The sequence below is a fragment of the Ictidomys tridecemlineatus genome, chromosome 4 (assembly GCF_052094955.1).
Source record: "Ictidomys tridecemlineatus isolate mIctTri1 chromosome 4, mIctTri1.hap1, whole genome shotgun sequence".
Classification (NCBI taxonomy): Eukaryota; Metazoa; Chordata; class Mammalia; order Rodentia; family Sciuridae; genus Ictidomys; species Ictidomys tridecemlineatus.
The window spans coordinates 105,581,992-105,608,802 of record NC_135480.1 but is presented as its reverse complement, the minus strand read 5'-3'; the positions used below and the strand labels follow the sequence as shown (position 1 = coordinate 105,608,802).

At 42.9% G+C, this 26,811-nt stretch overlaps 1 protein-coding gene across 3 annotated transcripts in view; it reads right to left on the bottom strand.

The window, feature by feature from the left end:
• Positions 1–26,811, bottom strand: part of Ubash3b (ubiquitin associated and SH3 domain containing B) — a 147,784-nt gene that overhangs the window by 27,106 nt on the left and 93,867 nt on the right. For 2 of the 3 annotated variants that reach the window (XM_005328389.4, XM_078047184.1), the window contains exons 2-5: positions 11,913–11,966; positions 10,837–11,023; positions 8,398–8,596; positions 3,593–3,762 (exon numbers count right to left, since the gene is read on the bottom strand). In XM_005328389.4, coding sequence (XP_005328446.1) covers positions 3,593–3,762; positions 8,398–8,596; positions 10,837–11,023; positions 11,913–11,966 — 610 coding nt within the window. Of the gene's footprint in view, positions 1–3,592; positions 3,763–8,397; positions 8,597–10,836; positions 11,024–11,908; positions 11,967–26,811 lie in introns of all 3 variants that reach the window. The other variant, XM_040285394.2, reaches the window with a different exon arrangement.

The window sequence follows — 26,811 nt, the reverse complement described above, 5'->3', positions numbered from 1 at the left end:
CACAGCCTGTAATCCCACTGACTCAGGAGGCTGAGGCAGGAGGATCTCAAGTCTGAGGCCAGACTCAGCAACTTAGTGAAATCCTATCTCAAAATCTCAAAATAAAAAATAAGAAAGCCTAGAGATGCAGTTCAGTGGTAAAGCGCCCCTGGGTTCAATCCCTAGAACTGAATAAACAAAAAAAGGAATAAAAATTCACAAGAATTTCTTAAATCAAATCTCAAAGTTGTATATGTGATGTGCCACAAAAAGCAACATTCCTTTTCCTGGAACACGGTGAAAGGAAAGTCATGGTGAAACAAGTCTAAACTCAGCCTCTCCTATTCCAGTACAGCACAGGCGTGGCTGGCAAAGCTCAAAGTAGCTCAGAGAACTCCTCCTTTGTCCCATCAGAAAGAGGGATGAGTATTCTACTCTAGGATTTCCTCAGAAAAATCAGGGCACAGGAAAGGTTGGAGATAATATAGCGGAAACATATAGTAGCTTTGGTTTATGGAATGAACAACATAAGAATTAAGGGAGTGCAGCAAATCTGAAATTATAAGTGTGGAGGTAGGAGTGTAGCTCAGTGGTAGAATTCATGCTTAACAAGCTAGCCCCGGGTGCCATCTCCAGCACCACCACTACTTCCACCACCATCATCATCAAATTAAAAAATAAAATAATAACTGGGATCCATGACCACTGGGATCCATTTCCTACTTCCCTAAGGCAGATACAAAAACAGCCTAAATATGAGAGATATCAGGACACGTGCCTAGTTTGTACCATATTATACTAATGCTAATGTATTGTGAGAATTCTATGGTATGTTTTCCTTCTTTGCTGCACTGAAACTAAACTCCAAGTCTGTTGACTGAAGGGCCATCACAGCTCCATGTGACAGTAACAACTGAAGGCATTGCCTTTGGAGTTTTTTGTTGTTGTTGTTGTTTTTAGGAATAATAATAGCTGCAGCAGTTTTTTTGGTTGCTCCTGCCCTGTGTTAGGTATTGCTTTAGGATCTTTCCATACATCTTCTTATTCAGTTCTTGCAACATTTCAGCAAAACATCATCACCATTTTACTGATGAGAAAACCAAGGACTGGAGGGTTATGTAAGTTGTCAAAGTGAATCTAACCACTGCTGAAGTGAAGGAGCCAGGTTTGAAGCCAGGGATGGTAGGCTCTAAAATTAATGCATTTATAGGATCACGTCCTTCCTCTTGATTTCTATTGCTTGGCACATATAAGTTGTGTGGTCCAATGTCATCACTAATGAGGAAGAATCTGTGTGAAGTATAAATGGGCATTTGTAAGACCAAAATCAATTGAAAATCTAAAACAGCAGAGCGATGAGACCTTGCAGTTTTTCTGAAGCATCACTGTGCCTTGCCAAGTGTCCTTGCTAAATGGATCTCCTTCTTTAGACATCTGTTTGCTCACTGGAACCATCAGTCAAACCTGCCTCTTGGAGACAGAGTGAAGGAGAAGGAAGGCAAGAGCTTTGTATACAGAAAGGCACAGGTAGTCTGCAGGTAAAACCAAAAGTTTTCAGAGGGAGGGTCTAGTCAAAGGAGACCAGGAGGGTTTAATCAGAAGGAACAGTAATAAGTGAGCTTTTACAAATAAGAGATAAAAGAGGCCAAGTTATTTTTAGAAAAATAATTCATGTGGGCGCTTGCTGCCTCTTTCTTTTCATGCCAATTGGGTAGAATGTGGGTCAGGCAGAAAAGCAATTACCCTTTGAGTTAACTGGAGGGCAGTGTTGATTAGAGAATGTGCCTTGTAAAATTCCATTGCCACCTTCTCCTCTCAGGAAGGTGACTTCTCAGAGGCCATCACATACAACCCTTGACTTTTTTTTTTTTTTGTCTTTGGGAAGTTTCCAATCAGCCACACCTTTCTCCTTATCTTTATGGCCAATCTTAAGTGATCCCAGGAGATGCCAGAATTCTTAAAGAGGATCAGACCTAGTCTTCTTAATTCATCATTATAGAAACTTGCATCAAATAATTAAAAAGGAGGTCATGATATTCCGATCAGTGAAGTCAGGCAGAGCTGCGAGTCCCTGACACTCATGGGCCACCACACCTTGCTCTGAAGTTTTGACGCTTGGACTGGCTCTTCCCAAAACTCCCAAAACAAGAAGGTTGCCTGGTTTCAACCATGACGTTCTGTTTTTCATGTAAAAAAAAAATGCCTAAAAGAGATGTTAAAAGTCTATGTAAAGTCACAAAAATCTCAGTTCTTTTTGCTGTTGAAAATTGGGAGACACATGTAAACACTGTTTAATGAATATTAAATTGGAAAACAAACATTTCATCTAACTAGAGTAAGTTCTCCATTATCCATGGGGGATTGTTTCCAACACCTACAGTGGATGCCTGAAATTTCAGATAGTACCAAACTCTATGTAAACTATGTTTTTTTCCTATACAAACATAGTGATAGTAAAGTTCACTTTATAGCTTAGAACAGTAAGAGATCAATACTTGTAACTAATCACAAAATAGAACAATTATAATGATACGCTGTAAGCTGGGCATGGTGGCCTGCACCTGAACTTCTGCACCTTAGGAGGTTGAGGCCAAGGATTGCAAGAGGTCAGGTGTTTGAGACCAGCCTGGACAACAAAGCAAGACCCTGTCACAGAAACTAAAACAAAACAAAACCAAAACCAATATGCTGTCATAAGAGTAATATAAAATGTATTGTTTAATTCTGGCATTTTCCATTTCATAACTTCAGATCTGCAATTGATCTCAGGTAAATGAAACCAAAGAAAGTGAAATGGTGGGTGAATGGGGGGACTACTGTATGTAGTATCTTTTCTAGATGGGTTGCCCATTTTTATTGGTCAAAATTCCTGGGCTCTGAAGTCATCTCTGGTCCTCAATTGTTCCTTGGCTTTGAACCAGACATTTAATCTTTGTGTCATGTTCTCCTCCAGGAGATAAAGGACAATATGACTCTTCTAAGATGGCACAGGCCTAAATGGAAAGCAATGCTGATCCCCTCAAAAGAGCAATACTAGGATCTGTCTGTCTGTCTACAACAGGAATCGGCCGTCCCATTTGTGCTGCCCATTGCCATGCACATGAATGCTCACACAACTGTCTTTTTTTTTTTTTCATATTTGTCTGTCTTTTTCCCCCTGCTTAACTCAAAGCTCCTTGAGGGCAGAACCATTTTAAAAAGTCTAGCATGTTCCAGGATACCTTGCATGCCACAGATATCTGCATACATCTGTTCATTTTGTCTTCTATCAAAATCAAGAATTTATATATTATACTAAAAGCTTTCCCAACATTTTCTATCTCTTCTCTATTTTACTTCTGTATTCCTCCAATAAGTTTGGCAGAGCAGAAAGAACCCTGCGAATGTTACCTGGATGAGCCACTTAGGACCTAGAGGGGAGGGATGCATTCTCAAAGCCTCTCAGGGATTTTGCAGAGCCTGGACAAAAATCCTAGGCCACCTGGCTCTAGGTCAGGTGCTTGCTTCTTGTTCCCCTTAGGCATCCCTCTCCTAAAGTAGCCAGGAGCAAGCACTCCTGGCTCTGATCACAACCCCGTACCCAGTAGCGTCAGGAGCCGCAGTGAGACATTACCTCATGGTTAGCAAATCGGATATCCCGAGAGAATATGGTAGCTACCCAGTCGCAACCTAGCTTGACATCAATGTTCTGGGCTAGTTTCTCCAGAGTGGGTAGGTGGCTCGCCTGGAAGTGGTAAGCCAGGGTCACGTGTAGCTGCTTCTTATGAGGTTCCACATGAACTTCTGGAAAAATGAAGAAAATGGTCAATGAGGAGAATGTGGTGATCCTAAGAATGGTGGAGAATTAAGAAAGAGCACAGACGAATACCCAGATAAGTTCTTCCCAAATAACAGAGAGTCCCTTGGTGAAAAGAAAGATGTTTTTCTCCTTTCCTTCAAAACAGCAAAATAAAGGGGAAAGGGGTCACAGACCCTGAATCAACCCACTAATCAAGAGATAAGGAGCCACATATATGGCTTTTATGTAGAAGATATGGATAGGTTGAGGGGTAATCTTTTTGGCTGGCCCCTCCTCACAATTCCAGCTGATTATTACTAGCCTTGCCATTCTGATGAGGAAACAGATCTAAAAGGATAGTACAAGTTATGTAAAGATACACAGCATGCTTTGTGACTCCCAATTGTATTGCCTTCACTTTGGGATCAAGTCTCTTAGCTTCTGAGTGAGCCTTGTGGAGAATTGAGGGGAAAAGGAGGAGGACCCTTTAAAGTTTAATGCTGGGTTTCTCAACAGCATTTTGGGTGGAATAATTATTTGCCGTAGGGGGCTGCCCTGTGTATTATAGGGTATTGTATCTACCCACTAGATGCCAGCATCATCACCTGAGTTGGAACAACTGAAAATGACTCCACACTTGGCCAAGTGTCCCCTGGGGGCAAAATCAACCCTGGTTGAGGACAATTGATTTAAATTATGTCTCATTTTAAGACATTCTAAAAACAAAACAAACCGATCTATATGTGGGAATGGCTTTAATTTATCTTTTGTGCTTTAATTGAGGGAAAGTCATCTACTTTCTAAGTTTAAAAATGAAGAAGATGCAACTGGAAGAAATTAGGGACTTGGAGAAATAAGGGGCTAGATCAAGTTGCACAGAGAATTAATGGCTAAGGTACAATTATGTGCTTTTCCAGTTATACTACATGCCATTATTTCTTCTTCTCCTTCTTCTTCTTCTTCAGATTGAACCCCAGAGGCACTTAACCACTGAGCCACATACCCAGCTTTTTTTTATAAAAAGCTTTCATTTACAGACAGGGTCTCCCTAAGTTGTTTAGGGCTTCATTAAGCTGCTGAGGCTGGCATTGAACTTATGATCAATGCCTCAGCCTCCTGAGCCACTGGGGTTACGGGCTTGCACCACTGGGCTCTGCCTGCATGGCATTCTGCCGAGTAAACCCCACGAGCAAGGTGTTTGCCTCTTGCTACTCTGTATTTCCACTAGGTGTACTATCCATGTTCTCAGTACCTGTTGATGAACCTCCCTAAGCTACCCAGAGTGGAGAATGACCATCTGCTGGCTGAAAGAATCTGGGTGTGCCAACAACTCTAGAATGCCAAGGTGTGGGGCAAAGACATGATGACCTGCTTTCCATAGATAGGTATTAAAAAATCAGGAACAGCAATGTATGAATGTGCCTTTCCCCCCCACATCCTTGCCAACACTTATTGTTGTTAGTGTTCTTAATATGGAAAGCAGTATGGAGAACTGGGAATGGAACTTGGAATGGAACCACCATTTGACAATTATCCCACTCTTTGGTTTATACCCTAAGGACTTAAAAACAGTATATTACAGGGACACAGCCACATCAATATTTATAGCAGGTCACTTCACAATAGCTAAACTGCGGAACCAACCTAGATACCCTTCAGTAGATGAATAGATAAAGAAAATGTGGTATACATACACAATGGAATATTACTCAGCATTAAAAGAGAATAAAATCATGGTATTTGGAGGTAAATGGATGGAGCTGGAAAATATATTGCTAAATAAAGTAAGCCAATCCCAAAAAATCAAATGCCGAATGTTTTCTTTGATATAAGGAGGGTGATTCATAATGGGGATGGGTAGAGGCAGTGTGGGAAGAATAGATGAGCTTTAGCTAGGGCAAAGGGAAGGGAGGAGGCATGGGGGTGGGAAAGATGGAGGAATGAGACAGACATCATTACCCTAAGTACATGTATGAAGACACAAATGGCGTGACTCTATTTTATGTACAACCAGAGACATGAAAAACTGTGCTCTATTTGTGTAATATGAATTAAATTGCATTCTGCTGTCATATATAACAAATTAGAATTAAAAAAAAAAAACATGAGGACCAGCCACTTGGGACAGGGCCAGGAAGAAGTTCCCCCAACCACCACCAGGAGGCCTCACAAAGGCAGAGACATGAAGGGGGCCAAGTTCTTGGAGAGTGACAGCAGATTCTTGAAGAGGGACTGGTGCTCCCCCATTCCCATGTGAAAAGTGAGGACCTTAACTATCTCTTATTCCACATGCACTCTAAGAATTTGCCGCAGGCCTGGATGAAACTTGCTTTTCTGATTTGTGAAGGATTAAGGTTTTGTGGTACAACATTAGTTTAGGTTTTTGTGGGGATTTAGTGGTTCTGACAATAGCCACTGTGGGATAAAAAACGAAACAAACAAAACAAAATGCTGTTTTCTTGAGGTCAAGGGGAAAAAAAAAAACCAGGATATAATTTGCTTCCCTGTTATGCTGTTTCTCTGAAATATCCAGCTTGTGTGAAATGTTGGGCATTAAAGCTAGAAACTCAAGACTGGTCCCTGGGAAGAAAAGACCACCAGAGCGAGGGTGGGGTAGCCTAGGGTGGCTTGCTACCAAACTATGGGGAGGCGCTGGGGATGGAACCCAGGGCCTCCCTCATGCTAGCCATATGCCTTACCACTGAGCCCAGAGAAAGTGTCTTGAGGGCCTGAAGCTGCTTCTGATAGCAGAGATGTTCTGAATTCCTGCAGTGAGCCCTGACCACACTCTTCCCAGGGTCCAAACCCTATCTGGGGCTTTTATGGTAAAGAGGAACACCAAGCAAGAGGTCCAAGTTGGTGATGAAGATAAACAGCAAGCAACAGTGGTGGTGGGGCATTAGTGCAGGGTTGAGGCTGACACTTGGTGGCCTTGCTCAGGCCTTTTCCTCCCAGGTCCTCCATAGGATACGGGAGCTGGCAAGCTCTGGTGTCTCAGTTCTGCTTTCAACGTGCAGATTCAGCTGTGCTTCTCACACCTGTGTCACCTTTCTTCTTGCCAGCCCTCTGGCCACCTGTACCCTGGAGGGGCCCTTCCTTCATTTTCCTGATCAACATCTTCCCAGCTTCCTCTCTTCTCTGAAGATGGAAACATTTTTCTGCAGTGCCTCTCACTCTCCTCAATGCCTGAGTATCACACAGGGCCTGAATCAGGTTTCCTGACTGTGTCTCTGGCCAGGGAAAACCACTTTTTTTTTTTTTTTTGTGGGGGTGGGGGAAGTACTGGGGATTGAACCCAGTGCTTTATGCTGAGCTATATCCCCAGATGTTTTTAGAATTTCAAACAGGATCTCACTAAATTGTTTAGGGCCCTGCTAAGTTGCTGAGGCTGACCACAAACTTTTGATCCTCCTATCTCAATCTCCCAAGCTGCTGGAATCACAGGGATGTGCCACAGCTTTTGGCTAAGGAAAATCACTTCTTATTCACTTCTCTGTTGCATAAACACACATGCCCAATAAATACCTGCTGACTGTGATTTTATTCTGGGGGAGTCAAGAGTCCCCTCCTCCTGTGGATTGTCTGTTCATCCCTCACTGCAAAAGGCTCTCATTAGCTAAGAGAGCCTGTCTGCACCTGCAGTCAGACAGAAGAACTTTGCAAACTTCTCTGTCTTGTCCATATACATCCTGAGCATCCCTGAAAGGTAATTCCTTTCACAGGAAATCAATTGACTTTAACTAAGAGCTTCCATGAAAAGAGCAGGAAGAGGTTACATTTTTGGACAGAGTTTTAAGGCTCTTGGGAGCTCCTCTACTGGGTTTCACGACATTGAAGGGTATTGGCTCAGTGGATTTTATTATGGTATACTATGAAGTGGTTCCACTCTATGTCTTATGCTACAGTGTAAATGGTGAGATCCAGACAAACATCTGCAGGAGAGAGAAGTTTGGGAGCAAAAAACTTCTAAACTGGGATAATTAGTAGTACAGAGGGATAATTTATAGTTCAGTATTGAGTAGTCACTTGTGTACCTCCAACCGGGGTGTTTGGAAGTAAGCTTTGGACAGTGTCTCCAGGGGGTAGCACAACAGAAGTAGACATTTTTACAAGGGACCAAAGGGGTGTGGGGTATGCTTTGCCATGTGTGCCCAATCCTGCATGGACCTCCTCTTCCTAATTCCATCCTATTATAACTATCATGATTTGGATGTTCAATGTACCCAAAAGGCCATGTGTTGAAGGCTTGGTCTCCAGCTTTTGGGAAGTGGTGGAACCTTTAATAGGCAGAGCCTGGTAGGAGGTTTTAGATCAAGGACATGTTAAAGGACAGAGAGGAACCTGGTCCTTCTCTCCCTCTGCCTCCTGACCACCATTAGATGGACAACTTTACTACATGATCCCTGCCATGATACTCTGCCTTGCCACAGGCCCCAAAGCAACAGAGCCAACCAACCATGGACTGCAACCTCTGAAATGATGAACCAAAATGAATCTTTTCTCCTTTTAAGTTGATTTCTCAGGGTTTTTTTTTTTTTTTTTGTCACAGCAATGGAAACCTAATAATCATTTCCCATCCCTATCCTTCCCAACTCCAAATACCAGGGGCCAGGGCTGGGCTGGCAGTTGTGTGTGCTCACCAGTTTTGGAAGCAGCCTCTGCAGCAAAGTCAGCGGCAAACTTTTTGAGGACCTCTGCACTGTCTTCCTTCACAAAGAGGCCGATGAAGTTGGAGGAGGTATAGAGCTCCAGGGGTAAGGGAGCTGAGAACTTGCACTTCCAGCGACTGACGGTGGTCTGCAGAGCTTCCCCCAGGGCGTCTACCTTGCTGTCCTCACACTGGAAGGGGAAAACAAGCAGGCTTCACTCAGAGCCTAGGAGACAGAGAGGCTGCTGCCACTTATCGGTGGATATTTTCCCCCAGAGACCGGAGGCTGATCATGCAATTAACCATACTCCTTTTTGTATGGCCGAAGAAGAACATCAGGCTCCCAATTATCTTGACACAGATCATCCAACTGAGAAAATTAAGCTGGGGAACGTGTGACCGGTTTCCTCCTTCCCTTGCTCTGCAGTGGACACTCTCAATTCCACCAAAATGCAGCAGGACTGGTCAAGCAGAAAGCAAAAACAAGGATCAGGATTGGAGAAGTGTTGGTCAAAGGACACTAAATTTCGTTTGGATGTAAGGAATAAAATCAAGAGAGCTTTTGTATAGCATTGTGACCATGGTTAATAACAATGTAGTATATATTCAAAAATTGTAAGAGAGTAGTAGACTTGGGGGCTGGGTGTAGCTCAGTGAAAGAGTACTCAGCTGGCATGGTTTTGATTCCCAGCAACACAAGGAAAAAAAGAAAAAAAAAAGACATAGAGAATAGATTTTAAGTATTTCACCACAAATAAATGGAGTACGTGAAGTAATACATACATTAATTAGCTTGATTTAACTATTCCATAATGTACACATATATTAAACCAGGAATATATACAACTTTTATTTGTCAATTAAAAAGAAAGTTTTCTGTTGGGTGTAGTGGCATACTCCTATAATCCCAGAGGCTTGGGAGGCTGAGGTGGGAGGATCACAAGTTCAAGGCCAGCCTCAGCAACTTGGCAAGGCCCTAAGCAACTTAGTTGAGACCCTGTCTCAAAATAAAAAATAAACTGGGCTGGGGATGTGGCTCACTGGTTAAGTGCCCCTGGGTTCAATCGCAAGTACCAAAATTAAATAGATAAATAAATAGGGCTGGGGATTCAGAGGTAGAGACCCCCTAGGTTTAATTCCTGGTCATCTGGTACAAAACAAAACAAAATAAAACAAAACATTTTTCTTTGCTCAAAACCAAAAACCAAAACAAACAAACAAAACTAAAACCAAACCAAAACAACAACAAAAAGCCCAGGAGAAACATCATGGGAGAGAGTATAGCATCCCAGGATAATTTGTGTATTTTGTACTCTTTTGTATCATCTGTACCTTTTCAATTCCTTTTAGATGATCAAAGTAGTCTCTCCCTCCACCCCCACGGTAGTTGAGAAGAGCGAGGCTCTGAGAGCTGTGACATCATCCTCCTACCCTCTTCAGAGCATTGGAAGGAAGAATGAGTGTCTCTTCAACTCTGAATGTTTTCAAGAAAGATCCTGAGATGACTAAGAGGAAGCGATAATCACTTTAATTTTCAGAGTAAATGGTAAAAGGGAAGGTGTTAGGAACATGTTTTTTTTTTTTTTTTTTTTTTTTTTTTACCTAAGAGAGTGAGAATATTTGGAAGAAACAAAGGAAAACATATTTTTTAAAAATTGTCTTAAAGTGCTCCTGTTCTGAGCTGGGGTTCGGCTCAGAGGTAGAGCGCTCGCGTGCATGAGGCACTGGGTTCAATCCTCAGTACCACATAAAAATAAAATAAAAGTATTGTGTCCACCTATAACTAAAAAATAAATATATATTTTTTAAAAAGTGCTCCTGTTATGCTTTGTCTTGAATATATGTGGATAAATTAAGTGTTCTTTCTCCATTGCCATGGAAAACCAAAGTAGATACACATACTTAATGTATCACAGTGATGGGGATTTCATGTATCATTAAATAAGCTTTCTGATAGGATTATGGATTAGGTAAGCTGGCAGGTGAAAGCTATCTTTGATTTCTCTAGAAAGATGTAGTGAGAAAACCCCATGGACAGTGCCCACGAGGCTGAAATACATTTTCCGGTCTCTGGACGACACTTCTTGTTCCCTGCTCTGTTTCCTTGTCATAGGAGGTAGAGGGTTGACAAGGAGCAAGAATGAAACAGTATCAGTGGCTCTGTTCCAGCTGCCAGGTGAGTGTGTCACCCACAGAGGGTCAGGCTTGTTCCTAGGGTCTTGAGGAGCCACTCCAAACCTGGGGTGCTCCTGGGCCTCAGCAGACATAAGGGAAGAGAGGTGGGCCCTGCTGACCCCTGGGAGCTCCACCCAGCCCAGGAGCCCAGGACCATTTCCAATCTTCCTGAGCAGCTCCCACTTCTACTCTGGGTCCCCAGGGGCTGGCTGGGAAAATGGGAGCCAGGCTCCCCTGGAGAGGAGGGGCAGCTCACCATAAAGAACTGGCAGAGAGTGATGTGGGGGAAGATGTTGTGTGCCTTGTTCTTCCCACAGATCTGCTTCGACTGCTGCCAGAAGTCAGAAAGCTTCTGCGCTAAGGGACCGGTGGGGCGGAGGTAGAGGACGTACTCCCGGGGCAGGGGGTCATCCAGGAAGGGGTCACCGACATGGGAGAACAACCTGGAAGAGAGAAGAGAGCCAAGGAGGCCTCAGTGGAGAATAATGGAAGGGAAGAAAGAGCTGAGACAGATCCCCCCCTCCACAAGCTCCGCTCCCTGGGCACTGCATGGAGAAGGGTTTTCATTTGTGCTGTAAAAAACACCTCTCGAATCTCACTAACCAACTCTCAGATGCAACAACTTCTGCTCTCCTGCTTGTCATCCCACAACTCCCTTAAAAAACCCTGAAGCTGCTCTCCAGGAAGCTTTCTCCCATTAACTCCAAATCCTTCCTCATCCACCAGTACCATTCCAACACATCCTGTCCCTTAGTCTCTGATTGAGCCCACAGTGACTCCCAGGAGCAAGGCAGCTCCCAGGAGGGTCACTTTGTAGGGTCTTGTAGGTAGTGATATCCTGAAGGTAAGAATATTTTTCAATATTGATTTGCCCAGCATTGCATCTACACACCAAAAGTGAATCTTGTTTTAAATATATATATATATATATATATATATATATATATTTTAGTTGTAGATGAACACACAGCATCTTTATTTATTTTTATGTGGTGCTGAACCTGGTGCCTCACACATGTGAGGCAAATGCTTTACCACTGAGCTACAGCCCCAGCTCCCAAAAGTGAATGTTTAAGTGGCTGGAGGAGAGCAGATATTGTGAGAGGGTCTATCCTGGAAAGACTTTGAATTTCTTTAACCAGTCCAAGGAGAATCACACTCTGAGGCCAGGGTAGCGGAGGCACTTGACTTGATAAGTGGGCTTGTCTCACAGCCTTCTGGTTCATTCCCCCTGGAAGGGTCTTTTGGAGAAAGCCTGCATGTCCCCACTCATCCACACACACTCAGAGTTAATTATATGCTATTTTCTCAATTTATTTATTTCATACCAACCAGTCACATGCTGCTTGAACACTTCTTCCTCCCGTGGATGCCAAGGCTTTTTGTCTGGAAGAAGAAATCAAATATCTATTGTTAGTATTTTTAGCAACCTCTCAGCTTTCCTCAGCGCAGAGACAAGAGCAGATGAAGGAGGCCACATCAAAGCCCACGTCCCACTCCATCCTCAGTGGTGCACAGCAGACACCTGCAGCAGGTTTTCCCCCAAGGGTCACATCAAGGCACATGGAAGTTAGGACTTGTCACTGATTTCCATGTAATTAGCATTGGATTTGCATGCTGCCTGACACCCAAGCAGTCTATTTTCAGCAGTCTCCACATTAGAGTTTTATTTTTGCTTCCTAAAAGTTGTCATGTCTTGGTTTTTTCCTCCTCCCTTTTCACCCACTCATTTTTTACTGACCCAGATCCCCTACAGAGCAGATTCTTGTTTGCAGCCCATTGGCAGAAGGGGTTAGAAGGTTATGCAAACATCAGGCAATACCAGGCCTGGTGGCCCACACCTCTAATCCCAGCCACTTGGGAGGCTGAGGCAGGAGGATCACAGGTTTGAGAGCAGCCTTAGCAACTCAGTGAGACCTTGTCTTATAATTAAATTTATTTTTTTAAAAAAAAGGGCAGGGGATATAGCTCTGTAGGATTAATCCCAGGGGAGCTGGGATTGATCCCTAGTATGGGGGTGGGGTGGGGTAGCGACGTGGGGCTAAATGCCCACCAAGACAATTGGGTTTGGAGAGTCATTACCTCCTTTCACCCCTCTCCCACCACCAAGAGCCTGATCCATCTCCTCTAACTATTTTACAGACATTTTTGGAAAGAGCGGCACTGGGAAAGGGCATGGACAGAGCCATGTTGATATTCCCCCATGGGGAGGAAGAACCGAAAGCCTCACTACTGGTGGGTCAGTATTCACAGGACGGTTGTAACAGTGAGCACTTGTGCACAAGCTTATAAGTAGAGTCTTCTGAAATTTTAGACACATCCACAGGAGTCAGGTATTGGGGTTGGGGTTCAGATAGTGGGGTTCAGATCCAGCTTTGCTCTCCCTCCATCCTTTCATTCATGCATACATTCATACTTGTATTTACTCACTATCTAAGAGCATCAACTGTTTTTGCTGGGACATTATTGGGCACTGGGATTACAATAAGGAACAATGTGGTCTCTACCCTCATGAAGATTTCAGTTGAGTATGGTTGAGACATTCATTGTATGGTTAATTGTTTAATCACTCAGGTGGTAAATGCAATGGAGGGGAAGCACAGAGAGCCATGGGGAGTTCTTGCCTCATCTCTGGTTGAGGAAGGTGGCTTTGAAGAAGTGGCATTTCAAATGAGATCTGAAGGATGTAGACTCATCTGAGTGGGGGGTGGGTGGGATTGCTTGCTGGTTGTGATGGTGGAAGACACCTCGTACCTCTACCCTATGGTGAGATGGAAAGTCGAAACAAGATAGTGGATGAGGAGCCTTAGAGTGACCATGCACCGTACGTGAGCAATAAACATCATTCTTTCCCCTTTACACTGACTGATCAGTACTGACTGATCCAGGGTCCTCGGGAGGGAGGGAGACAGCAGGGAGTGAATCCAAATTAAACGGACACTCCTTCTGAGCCTCCCTTTCCCAGTTGGCTCCAGAGCTCAATCAATCCTCCTTCCTTTTCATACCTCTCTATGGAGCAATTAGAATGATGGAGGCTGTGATAACCTCCGGGTCAGGTGGGAAGTGACCTCAGAGATCATCTATGAGTCCAACTTCTTTATTTTACACAAGGGAAAACTCAGGTGGAAAGAAGTGAAGAAACGTGCTGTAAAGCAGCCTGGTTAAGAGGCAGCTGGGTGAAGGCCAGGCTCCGCTGCTCCTCTCCACATCTGAAAATCATTCAAAGACCTTCCTTTTCCCCGTGGAAATCTGAGCAAATATGCAGAGATCAGGATAAAGACATCTGCACAGTCAGTTAGAACAGCATCGTGAAAGACAAGCCTACCCACAATAAGATGAAGATATGCAAAAGCAAGACAGACCCTGGGGTCCCCTTGAAACAGCAGCACAGTGACCCACACTCACTCCCCAGCCTTGACAAGGTGCTTCATTGCAGCCGAGCTGTGCCAGACAGAGGCCAGGGACCTCGCTTCTGTCAACAGGGAAGCCACGTACCCACAGAGGCAGACCAACCTTGATCTGTTGGAGGTTAGAATCTCTGAGGGATTAAACTCACCAGAAAAAAAAGGACCCATTGTTTAAAAAACAATTGGGAAAAGCCAAACTCATTTGTGGCACAGACAATGTGCTATTTATATAAACCACCCAATTTCTTTTTTCCTACGCCCTTCCCTCAATGAAATACATCTGACTGAAGTTTAATTTATTTCTTCTGAGGAACTAGGAGAATCCTCTTGAAATGAAAGATCTAATTAAGTTATGATCTTTGTAACTCAAAAGACATGTTTTGGACAAGATTCAAAGAAAAAAAAATTGAGAGAGATAATTAAAGGTTTAGGTGTGATAAGGCCCTGTGATAAAAGGTTAAGGAAATCCAAATTCTTTCTAAAGAAGACAAGTCTGAAAGGGCCTTAATTTTGTGGAGGGTTATCTTATCTGACGCACCCATTCTAGTAAGGATCAGCCAAAATAAAGTCAGTGCTGGCTACAGGACAAAGGGTTCAAGCTAGCTACTAGAAAGAACTTTCTGAAAGTAATATGCTTGAATGTTTCTGTGTGTGTGTGTGTGTGTGTGTGTGTGTGTGTGTTTAAATTTCTAGAAAGTAGTTATCGATCTGAAATAGAGGAATGAAATTTCCTAGACAGGATGCAGCGAGGGTAAAGTTTTCTTTTCTCTCAAGCCCCAGGCAGACCCTATGGCCTCTTCACCCACTACCGGGTTGGCAATGATTTGGGTTGAGTTTGTTCCCAGAACTCTGCCCACAGAACAGCCCAACACGGGAATCAGTAGCACAAGTCTCCTCCTCTTCACCCAGCTGAAGAGACTGTTGCCATAGAGCGCCAGCTCCACGGCCATCCACTGGGGCCATGCTGGGAGAAGTGGGAGTGTGTGGGGTGGACCCCGAACCCCAGGCCGAGCCAGAACATCTGCTACTCTCTGAGTGACTCAGAAGTTGGCTGAGGATTCATTTCAGAGACTTTTTGAGACCTCAAGCAAATAAAAGACTCTCTCTGTCTCTCTCTTTTAGTACTGAGCATTGAACCCAGGGGCGTTCAACCACTGAGCCCCATTCCTAGCCCATTTTTTATTTTTTATTTTGAGATGGGAAGAAGAAATCAAATATCTATTTGATTTCTTCTTCCCATCTCAAAATAAAATATCTTGCTAGTTGCTCAGGGACTCTTGAGCTTTAGATAGGGCAAATATCAAATATAGATATAGATAGGGCAAAATCAAATATCTTGCTAGTTGCTCAGGGACTCTCTAGGTGCTGAGACTGGCTTTGAACTTGCGGTCCTCTAGCCTCATCCTCCCAAACCACTGGGATTTCAGTCATACACCACCACGCCTGGCTATCCCCAGCACTTATTTATTTATTTATTTATTTTTTTGAGACAGGGTCTTGGTAAATTGTCAGGTAACTTAATTGCAAAACTTGCAATTCTTCTGCCTCTGACTCTCTAGTCACTAGGATTAAAGGCATATGTCACTGTATCCGGCTAGACGGACATCTCTTTAAACTGAGATACCAGTAGCTCTGCTATTGGATTACAGCAAGGGATTATAGTAATGAACAATTTCAATGGGATCTTCTTGGTTAAAATCAGTGAGCCGTGTGAATCATGGAAGTTCTATCACCTACAAACACAAATTTGACTTTGGATCCTGGTCCTAACTTTCTCAGTTATGTCTAGGGTTCATTTACAGCAGATTGTGAAAAAATTAATGCAAATTCTCATGTCAGCACAAATAAGACAAAAACAATGGCTAGTCAAGAAATCAGGGAAGTAACTGTCAGGAAATTGGCCAAAAGGGGAGGAACCAGTGGCATCCATAGATGGCCTTGTTGGCTTGGCTGGGATTCCTCCCACTATGATCTCTCAGCTCCAGTGCTCTTAGGTCAGGAGGTAGGTCTGGTCCCAAGGTCACAGAGATACTCTTGTGCCTTTGAACACAGCCCGCAAAGGACAGATCCCTTTCTCCTGAGTTTGCCCAAGGTAAATAGCATCCCTTCCTCCAATCCTTCTCCTTCCCCCCACCTCTCTCCCTTCCTCTATTTTTTCTTTCCTTCTCTTTTTCCTTCTCCCCTGCCCCCATCCTTTTATCATTTACTCTTAAGAAACTCTTGCCAGAAACCAAATGAAAACCTAAAACCAAACCATGAGTGTGTTGAGTGTTGTACTCGGACTGGTTGGCACCCTTCAGGGACAAGAGCCACTGGTTCATTGGTTGAGTCAGGCTGGTGCTACTTCCAGGTCCAGCAGATTCTCCTTCTCTGCCAGAACTACAGATATTGAGCTTGACAGGAATCACCTGTTTAACTCTCTCGCAGGATGAGTCCCTCTGAGCCACGCTAGTTCTCTGGTATCCACTATGGCTCTGTCCCTCCTGTTGTTTGAGTTCCTGTCTGTTGGACACCAGCCAGGCCCTGGGTTGTCATGTGGTGCAGAAAGAGGAGAGCCTGGGTCTTGCTCATAGAGAGTTCACACGGAGGAAGAAAGACACAGAGCAGGTTCTTATAATGCAGTATGTGAAGGGCAGGACAGCGGCATGGAGTACCAAGAAAGCTTAGGCTAAGGGCTCTAGCTCCATGGTAAAGAGTTTCTAGGTCTGAAGTTCTTATATTTTATCCAGAGCTACCTAGACCCAGTTACTAAGGCAAAGACAAAGAGGTGCTTTCGCATCTTTTCAATTTTTTTTTTTTTTTGAACTGGGGATTGAGCCCAGGGACTTTCAACCACTGAGACACGTCCCCAGCCCCGCCCACCTTTTTAAAGTATTTATTTAGAGACAGGGTGTCACTGAGTTGTTTAGGGCCTCACTGGTTTGCTTTAAACTTGTGATCCTCCTGCCTCAGCCTTTGAAGCTATTGGGATTATAAGTGTGTGCCACCGTGCCTTGCAGATCATTTTAATTTTTTTTTTTTTTTTTTTTTTTTTTTTTTTTATCTCCAGTTCCCTTTATTTTTTTTTTATTGGTTGTTCAAAACATTACAAAGCTATTGACATATCATGTTTCATACATTAGATTCAAATTGGTTATGAACTCCCATTTTTACCCCAAATACAGATTGCAGAATCACATCTGTTACATATCCACATTTTTACATAATGCCCTATTAGTATCTGTTGTATTCTGCTTCCTTTCCTATCCTCTACTATCCCCCCCCTCCCCTCCCATCTTGTCTCTCTACCCCATCTACTGTATTTCACTTCTCTCCTTGTTTATTTACCCATTCCCCTCGAAACCTCTTATGAGTGCTTTAGTATAACAATGAGCATCTCCCTCCATTACCATGCAATTTCTCTTTTCTCTCCCTTTCCCTCCCACCTATTGTATCTGTTTAATGTTGATCTTTCCTTCCTGCTCTTCCTCCCTGCTCTGATCCTGGTTATTCTCATTATATCAAAGAAGAAAATGTGATAGTCATCCTCCACTGAAGCCAGCTCAAGGTTCAATATTTGATTGTGCTACATTTCTCTTGATATCATATTTTGTGAAGCTGGGGTTTTGGCAACTGCAGTAGTAGAAAGCATGTACAAGAATGTTACCACAAATCTCACTATTATGTGTAATTAATATATATGTGTGTGTGTATATATATATGTGTGTATATATATTGCAGCAATTACCCAATAAAAATCCATGTGAAACAGAGAGTAAGAGTGGTGGTGGTTTGAGCAGTCGTATAGTGCCCAATAGACACACATATACCATTAATAAATAGTGGTGAAAATTTAAGGATAAAATAAAAATACTATTTTCTTTCAATTTATTTATTTATTTATTTATTTTCCAAATGCCTCCTAAGTTATTAGGACACAAATACTTACGAAGGTATTTGAGTTTAAATACTGAATAAATAGAACTGTTAGATATTTATGTTGGCCACAACTTCTATGTAAAAATTACTGATACATGAAAGGTGCTGTGACCTGAGAGTTTTGGAATTTGTCCAAGAAGAAATGATGTAGCAAGCTAGATAGAGGGAAAAGGAGAACGTAGCAAGAAGGGTGTGAGCAAAAGAAAAAAGGCCAGAGGCAGCACTGTATGTAGAGGGAAATTAGAATTAGGTGATGCTAGGGCAAAAACTGAAAAGCTAGAGTGGATAAAGATGAAGCTGAAAAGGTAGGCTGCAGTCAGCTCACAAAGGTCTTGCATGCTGTGTTAAAGAGCTTAGATCTGATTGCATCTGCAGGGACCGGAGAAGGATGGTCAGCCAGAGTGGCATGCTGGGATTGGAACAGAGGGATAAACTCAAGGGAGATAAGCTCCCTGAAGCCCCATGGGTGTGGTGGGAGACTGTGGAAGGTCTTGACTGCAGATCAGAAGGGTGTCTGGAGAGCATGCACTAGAGCAGTGGAGGTGGCGATGTTGGAATGATGTTTGGATTGTGGATGGAGCAATGTTCAGAGGCTGTCCTGGGACTGTAGCTTGACAGTGTGGATGGTGGAGTTTGGGTTTTGGAACATTCCAGAGGAGAGAGAGTGCAGGAGTAGAAACAAGTTTGGGCAGAGGGTGGTAGTTATTGATCCAGGTTTCATGATTAGAACCATCTTGTTGCTAGGCATCTCCTTCCTAGGATGTTATCTATTTCTTTTCTTTTCTTTTCTTTTTTTGGTACCAGGGATTGAACTCAGGGGCACTCGACCACTGAGCTGCATCCCCAGCCCTTTTTTGTATTTTATTTAGAGACAGGGTCTCATTGAGTTGCTTAATGACTTGCTTTTGCTGAGGCTGGCTTTGAACTCATGATCCTCCTACCTCAACCTCTCAAACTGCTGGGATTATAAGTGTGTACCAGTGCTTAGAATGTTTTCTTGACTATGAATCCTTGTCTTATTCTTTTGTGACCAAGACATTTCTTTTGGGCCACCATTGAGTTCCTACTTCTTGTCTAAGGAATATCTTCTGCTCCTAACTTATTCAATACTGAGACCAGTAAATATTCAAGACATCCCTAATGCAGGTGTGTATGACCCCTGGTTCTTTAGCATGAACCTCCATGTGACTTTAGAAGGAGAGTCCTTCCCTTATATTATTGCCACTTGACAAAATTCCAATGCCTGTAATAAAAAATAATATATATATTGCCTACTACATATATAATTATACATTATACACACATGCGTGTATATGTATATAAATGGACAATAGTCACTCAAAATAGTGAGATTTTTTTTTAATGGTGCCAGGGATTGAACCTAGGGCCTTATGCATGCAAGGCAAGCACTCTACCAACTGAGCTATATCCCCAGCCCTAGACCTTGATTCAATTAGAGAACTAATTTTTTGAGCTTTTCAATTACAGGTTGAGTATCTCTTATTCAAAGCGCTTATTATTATCTCTTATTCAAACACCAAAAGTGTTTGATTTTGAAGATTTTGGGGTTTTGAGATATTTGCATACACTTTACCTCTTTGGCATCCCTACTCTGAAAATCTGAAGCCTGAAACAGTTGAAAATGAAAAGCATTTTAGTGTTTAAAAAGTTTTAGGTTTTGGAGCACTTCAGATTTTTGAATTAGGGATCAAATTAGGGATGTTCAACCTATACTTGGAGTTGCATTGTCTTTGATTTTGAATTGATAGACATTAACTCCTGGCCTCTGGCATGCCATCTGCTCTATGCACTGGTTCTCTGTGACCAAGGACCTATTTGTGAGGAAAAGAGAATACATGAGGTCAAGTACATAATCCTCCAAGTGGATAAAACTCCCTGTGAAACCAAAATTAAATGATATATTTCCTTTATGTAGCTAAGACCATCACAATTTTTTGAATATTTAATACAAACTTCAGGATTAAAAAAAAAAATCTCAACCTTCAGGATGCCAGTTGCTCAGTTTTCCACACCTAACACTTTTAATTCAATTTTAAATGGCCTAATTAATGAGATGACTCATTTTCTTCCCTCAAAACCAGCTTAATGGGCTGCACTATACAGGGGGATGGGGAGACATAGGCAGAACCCAACTCATTTTCTTCACGGTGGGTGAGTTCAGCTACACAAAGAGGCCACCAGTATCATGAAGAAATATTGAGGGATTCTTTTAGGGTGTACTAAAAAATAATGCTTTTTTTTCTTTAAAATAAGTTTAGATAGAATGTCAGAGTCCTTTTCTGTGTTCTCTGAATGCTTGTTCAGTATAGATCATCTTTGTAGGTTGATCTGCAGCATCCCGAGGCTGGCAGCCACCTGAGCATCAAGGACAAACAGGTGACTCTACATGTATTTGTTTCTCTAGTAGGAGAAAAATGAAGTCATCAATAATGATGAAAGTCTTTATGTACCATGCACTTAACAGATATTAAACCCTCTTGACAAACTTGGAAGCCCATATTGTTAGCACCTGAGTGCCCCTGGATGGATTAGCTCTGAAAGCGAGAGCCAGATCTCTGTGACTATCCCATTCCAAAGCTTGAATCTGGAAGTATAACTAAAAGTTATGAATCAGCAAAAAAGTAGACAATAGCTCCCCTCACCCATGGGGAGGGGGTATGTTCTAAGACCCCAAGTGGATGCTGAGGAGTGTGTATAGTACTGAACCCTATAAATATTTCATGTTTTTTCCTATGCATACACACCTATGATAAAGTCTAATTTATAAATTAGAGAGATTAACAACGAAAAATCTAACCATTTCAGTTGTCTGTAACAAAAGTTACTTAAAACTTGTAAGTTATTTATTTCTAGAATTTTCCATTTAATATTTTTGGACCAAGGTTGATCTTGGATAACTGAAACCATAGAATGAAAATGGATACGAAGGGACTACTATACTGAGCAAGTTGTCAATCTTGGAAGATCAGATGCTTTATTCTGTTTTTTGAATACATAATTTGGTATCTCAAACTGTTGATAAAAGGTCCTAATCAAAATATTTGGATTTTATATTACTGACAGGGCACTGCTGTGGTTTCTCCACACTCCTCTTGAGTGGGAATTCCCTGGTTGTGGGAGTGGAAGGACACTGTGTCTGCACTGAGTCACCCATCAGAGCCACTAAATATTGTCTAGCTATTCCTGACTATTCTCAGTGAAGTTATGTAGCACTGGGGTTGCAAGCAGCTTGAGACTATGGAGGTTAGAATCTTTCCTTTGCATGGAAATTATTTTTATATGGTAAGAAACTTTGCATAAGGGCTCTCAATGTAGCAGCCACTTTTACTCTATTACAGATGAGGAACCCATCCAGTAGTACATGTCAACAGCTATGTATTCAGCACCGAAGGTCCACGTAAAATGCATAGAGGCCATGAAGACATTGTCCTTGCTCTCAAGGAATGCACTGTATCTGTGAGGCTCCCAGATTGCTCAGTTATACCAACTTTAGAACCAGATTCTTGCACCACAGCACAGGCAGGTGTTCTCTTCCGTGAGCCACATTTGCTGCCCAGTGAGACCTGATTGCAGTCAGAGCTTCAAAAATCTCGCTCTCCATCCTTCTGTGTTGCATGGCTTGGGGAAAGTTATTTTGCCTCTCTGTTGTCAAGTTCCCCCACCCCACCCCAGTTGCCTTGAAATACAGTAAAAGTATAAGGATCCCCGGGCTTTGAACAATGCTCTTAGCATCTGTCAAGTAATAAAGCTGCTGGGGAAAGGATATTTCCTAATTTGTTTAAAAATTTTTTTCTGTCAACGATTACTAGATGTCTCTGCTCTTCCATACTCACATTTGACTATGACCCTGGACCACTGTCAGAAGGATTGTTTCAGTGAAGGGGTTGGGGACATGGGTTGAAGAGGGGAGTTGGAAGCATGACTGCATCCAAAGGGAGGTAAAATAAGCCCATGCAAATGCATGCCAAAACCAATTAAAAATGTCCTATTACTATATCCTATTTTTATCACTCTTGCTTCTTCTGACTCCTGCTTCTGTATCCATGGCAGAACAGCATAGGCAGTTCATGATAGCTCTTGACTCCTAAGTCCACGTTCTCACTCAGAGATGCTTCCGGTCCACTCAGCTCTGCTGAGAAAGACCCTAGACACCCTCTGCAACTCTACCACCCTCTACTTTTGCTTCTCTCTTTAACCACAGAAGACAGGAGGTCCTCTCCCCACAGTGTCCTAGCCACCCGTGCTGCTTAATACAGGAGTTCTCACTCTACAGATAAAGTCTTACCCGCTATGATTCTCAAGGGAGAAGGAGAAGATGTCTAGTGTGGTGACAAGAAGTGACATGTGAGTGAGATGACCTTGTAAGAAACCGAATGAAGTGAGAAAGTGAGGGTAAAGACACTGAGACCACATCCTGGCCCAGGAACAGCCTGGGCACAAGATCCTGGACTTAAACAGATGTGAGCTCCCAGTTTCCAAATGGCTCATACCTTGGAGATAAGGTCTACAGATGAAGAACGCTGGGATTCAGTGGGTGGCCATATCAAGCAGAGGTCACCAAAGTGGTTAGTTAATTATCAGACAATTCTAGTCTTATAAACTTCCTCCTCTAAGATGAAAAATTTGTCATTTCTCTTCCAAAATGAAGACTGAGTATCCCTTATCTAAAGTGTTTAGGATCAGAAATGTTTTATATTTATGTATTTATTTTTAGATTTTTGGAATGTTTGCATAGACATTACATTTTGTAGCTAGGTTCGTGGTTATCTTTGCTAGAAAAAGGCTTTTTCCTTCTGAGTAGGCAGTCTTGTTAATCATTTAACCTAGTACCATAAGGTTATTATACCTGAAACTTATCTAGTCCTGCTCCTCCTGGTTGAAGACTGATGTAAGTCAACAGACTGCCAGCTACCTAAAGATAAAAGGAGCTTAAAACTTGTGCTAAGATGGTCTTTCAGGATGATAGTTCACCATCTTCTGGGTCTTTCTGGGTTACTGAATCTTTTACCTTGCTGGAAACAACTTTACTTTGATTCATTAGGCTCTTTTCAAGCAGCAAGTAAATGAATTTGGTATTGGTAACAGGTTGAGAATCTGAACTTGAATATCTGAAATCCCAAATGCTGCAATCCCCCCTCCCCCCGCCAATTTTGAGTGTTGTGTATAGTTCAGAAAGTTTCTGACCTGGGAGCTTTTCAGATTTTCAAATTTTGGATTAGGAACACTCAAATTATGCTGAGCCCTGGAATCTTGGAGTCTTGAGCAAGTAGCCTCACTAATTTTCTCCTACCCTTTGTCCCCTAAAGGACTTGGATAAGCTGGCATCCTTGAGTCTCAGCTCAAAGCAAGAGCCCCACTCATCAGTGTGGAAGCACTGAGCCCGAACCCTGGGAAGTGTCTTGGCTAATGGACCCCCAGTTCTCCTTTCTCTGGAAACCCAGGCAGCGGTGGCCAATAAACCTCTTATTGTGTGTGATCATAGGGATGTGCTCCTGATTCCTGGGGTGCCTTCCAGGTGGGACCAGGATTTCCTGGCAGTGGAGAGATGGTGATACGGAGAACTTCAGTGTTGGTCTGTCTTTAAGCTGGTGCCCAACATTTATCTCAGCCATATCAGAAGAGGGCTTCTCTCTTATCTTCCAAAAGAGTGGGTAAAACCAAATCTATTCTCTGTAGAAGCAAGTCTAGACAGGAAAAAGGCTTTTATGACTAAAACCCAAACAAATTCTGCTAATCTAAAAGGGAGAAGATCTGATCTTTTTTTCTGAATTACTTCTTTGGCTCTTTTTTTTTTTTTTTTTTCATGTTCATTCTTCCTGGATTTTACCTTTTTTTCCTTTGATGAAGGTTTCGTACCACCCAAAACTATATTCCGCATGTTTCCTTTTTCTCTCTTGTTGGCTTAGGTTGGTTCCAGGGATGTCACTTTTCCATGTGCGGACAACTGTGTATGAGGATGGGCAAGTGGATATGAGGGGATATAGAGCCAATGTGATCCCATGCACTCCAGTGGCCAAAGCTAGGAGAAGCTTGTTGTTTTAGTCAGTTTTGTCACCACTGTGACCAAAACCTGACTAGAACAATTAAAAGGGGAAGAAGTCCATTTTGTGGCTCACGGTTTCAAAGGTCTTAGTCCATAGATAGCTGACTCCATTCTTTGGGGCCTAAGGTGAGAACATCATGGCAGAAGAGTATAGCAGAAGTAAGAGGCTTAGAACATCATGCCAGGAAACAGAGAAAGAGACTCCCTTTACCATGGACAAAACCTAAACATCAAGGGCAATTAACCCACCATTAACCCATTAACCCACCTCTTCCAGTCACACCCCACCTACCTACTGTTCTTGCCCAGTTAATCCCCAGCAGAGGATTAATGGACTGCTTAGATTAAGGCTCTCATACCCCAATCATTTCACCTCTGTCTAAGCTTTTTTGCTTAGATAGAGCTTTGGGGGGACACTTAGTATCTAAACCATAACACTTGCCAAGCAGCCAATTTAATTCCTTGACTTCATGCTCTTCAGCTCCTCTCATCTATTAATGCTCATGCATTGAGACTTCAGTTTCTGATGTCACCCTCAGCTGCCAGTGGCCAACAAGATTCTGTTCCACTTTTAAATGATGATAAGAGGCCAAATGTCACCCGTCACAGTGGTGAGAAACACTTAAGGATGAGCTAAGAGCCACACAAACCAAGAAGAACAGCAGTGGTCATTTATCCAAACCTTCCCAACTACAGTAAAATCTAGGACTGGCCAAATACTGTGGCCCCAGCAGGTCTGTTTAGGTGTAGAACATGGATACTGGTTTTCAGGTCCATTCCCCAAAGGAAGTCACTTTTTAATTTAAGGCTTTAGTTTGCCCATCATCAGAGAAGAGGAGATGATTAAGCCCACAGGAAAGTTGAGAAGAAAAAAATGACATGTATAAAGAGTTCTGAGGTCTTCAGAAGCAACCTTGAGTGTTAGACAGCAATTCTTTGCAAAGTACCTTGAGAAGATCCTTCCCATCCTTCCTTATGGTCAGACAAAATTGTATTTAAGACTGTCCTTGACTCTTAAAGGAAACCTCTTTTCTCCTTATAGACATCGAGAAAAGGAGACTCAACAATGGTTCTTGATCACTGAATGGCTGTCCCACTCAGAAAGTTCTTCCATGGGTCCGAACTCCTTCCAAGTATATTCAGATTCATGCCATATTTTTCTATATCTATGTCATAAAAGCCATTTATTCTATCACTTTCACATAAGAAATTCCAGCTACTATTTGCCACCAAGGCCAGTAAAATAGGCTTGTCAAGAGCCCAAGTGGTTCGTTTTAACTACCTTATCTCCCACATTTTGCCCCCACCCCCAGCCTTCTCCCCATGAGGCAGAGACCGCCATGGAGAAACCTGTCAATATGCATCCACCATAATGGTCCTATCCATTTCCTTTGGAGGAAATGAACCTAATGGAGAAAGATATATTGATCCTAAAGTCCCAGTTTCAGAATCAGTCTCCTGGCGGTGAACCCTTTCAGTGAGCTGGGGTTAATGGCCTCTGCTTTCAGCCATTGTGGCCTGTTTGAGAGCTGCACATCTAACAATCAATGGGACAGGGAGCATGCCAGGGCCGCTACCCCTAAGGCTGGCCTACAGGAAGGAAAATGTGCTTTAGAAAGCTAATCAGGAAAGGAAAAAAAATTACGGAGCTATTTGGGGGCTTAAGCAGTCCTACCAGATGAAGAACTCCAACCTGCAGCCACCCCCATCCCTATCAACAAGACTCTCCCTTCCAACCATAAAGGGCCTATTAAGCAGATCTCCTCAGGGGGTGGTTAGCAGGGAAAATGCTGTTTAGGTTCCCTGATGTTTTTATGTGGTGGGGCCCAGCAGCCCATATGGGAGGCCTTGTTTTGTTCTTGCTAAAAAGGGGCTGGAGCTCTGGTCTCTGCTGCAGGGAGGCAGCAGTTTGTAATTGGGAAACCAGCCATTAGACCATGGGTGGTGACATAATAAAACACATTTCTCTTTGCCTCTGTTGTAAGTCTCTCTAGGATCTAGACAATGCTTTTCCTCCTCACAAGATCAATGCGTTTTTGCACAGAGGCACAGGTGGGAGTGTTTGCAGTGTTAAAAAAGTACATTCTTTGGAACCAAACTCTTTCTTATGGTAAAGGCTGTGGACAAATTAGTTATCCCAAGGCTCATCTTCCCAATCTCTTAAATGGGGCTAATACACTACCTTGCAAGGTAGAATATGGTTAATAGCAGACAATGCATTTGAAGGGCTCAGCACAATGTCGAACATACATTAGTCACTTGACAGAATAACATTTGCACATATACCTATGCTTATTACCTAATCAATCTTTGCGGTTTTCCTAGAGTAAACTTAAGTTCCATGCTAACAGAAATATTTCAAGACTGGGCAGTGAATGACCCAGATTCCTTTTCTGTTAAAACCACGCACAGCCATCTGGGAAGGTCTTGAGGAGTGTTTAGGATTTGGGGAAAGAGAAAAAGTTTTCCAGAAATTCAGTCACACAAGGAAAGGCTCAGAGGTGGAAACCAGTCAGCGATGGGTGAGCCTGGCACAGGAGGTCTGCTGCAAGGAGGGCTGATGACATAGATTGTTGGGAGTCAGGCAGGGAAATTTAGATTGGGTCAGGAAGAAAGTGGGGGAGAGACTGAGCAGCTGCGAGCAGTAGGGGAAGGACAGCAGGAAAGCAACACTTTCCACGGCTGTAGTCATCCAGGCTGCCATGGGAGGATAGGAGTTTCTGCCCAGCAAAGGATCCAAAGAGAGGCACTATGGCCATGAGCTGGGAGGCGACAGTTGTCCAGCTCTGGGGAAAGGCTTGCTACGGCTGCCTCTCTTTCCTAAGATCTTAGATCCTAAGTC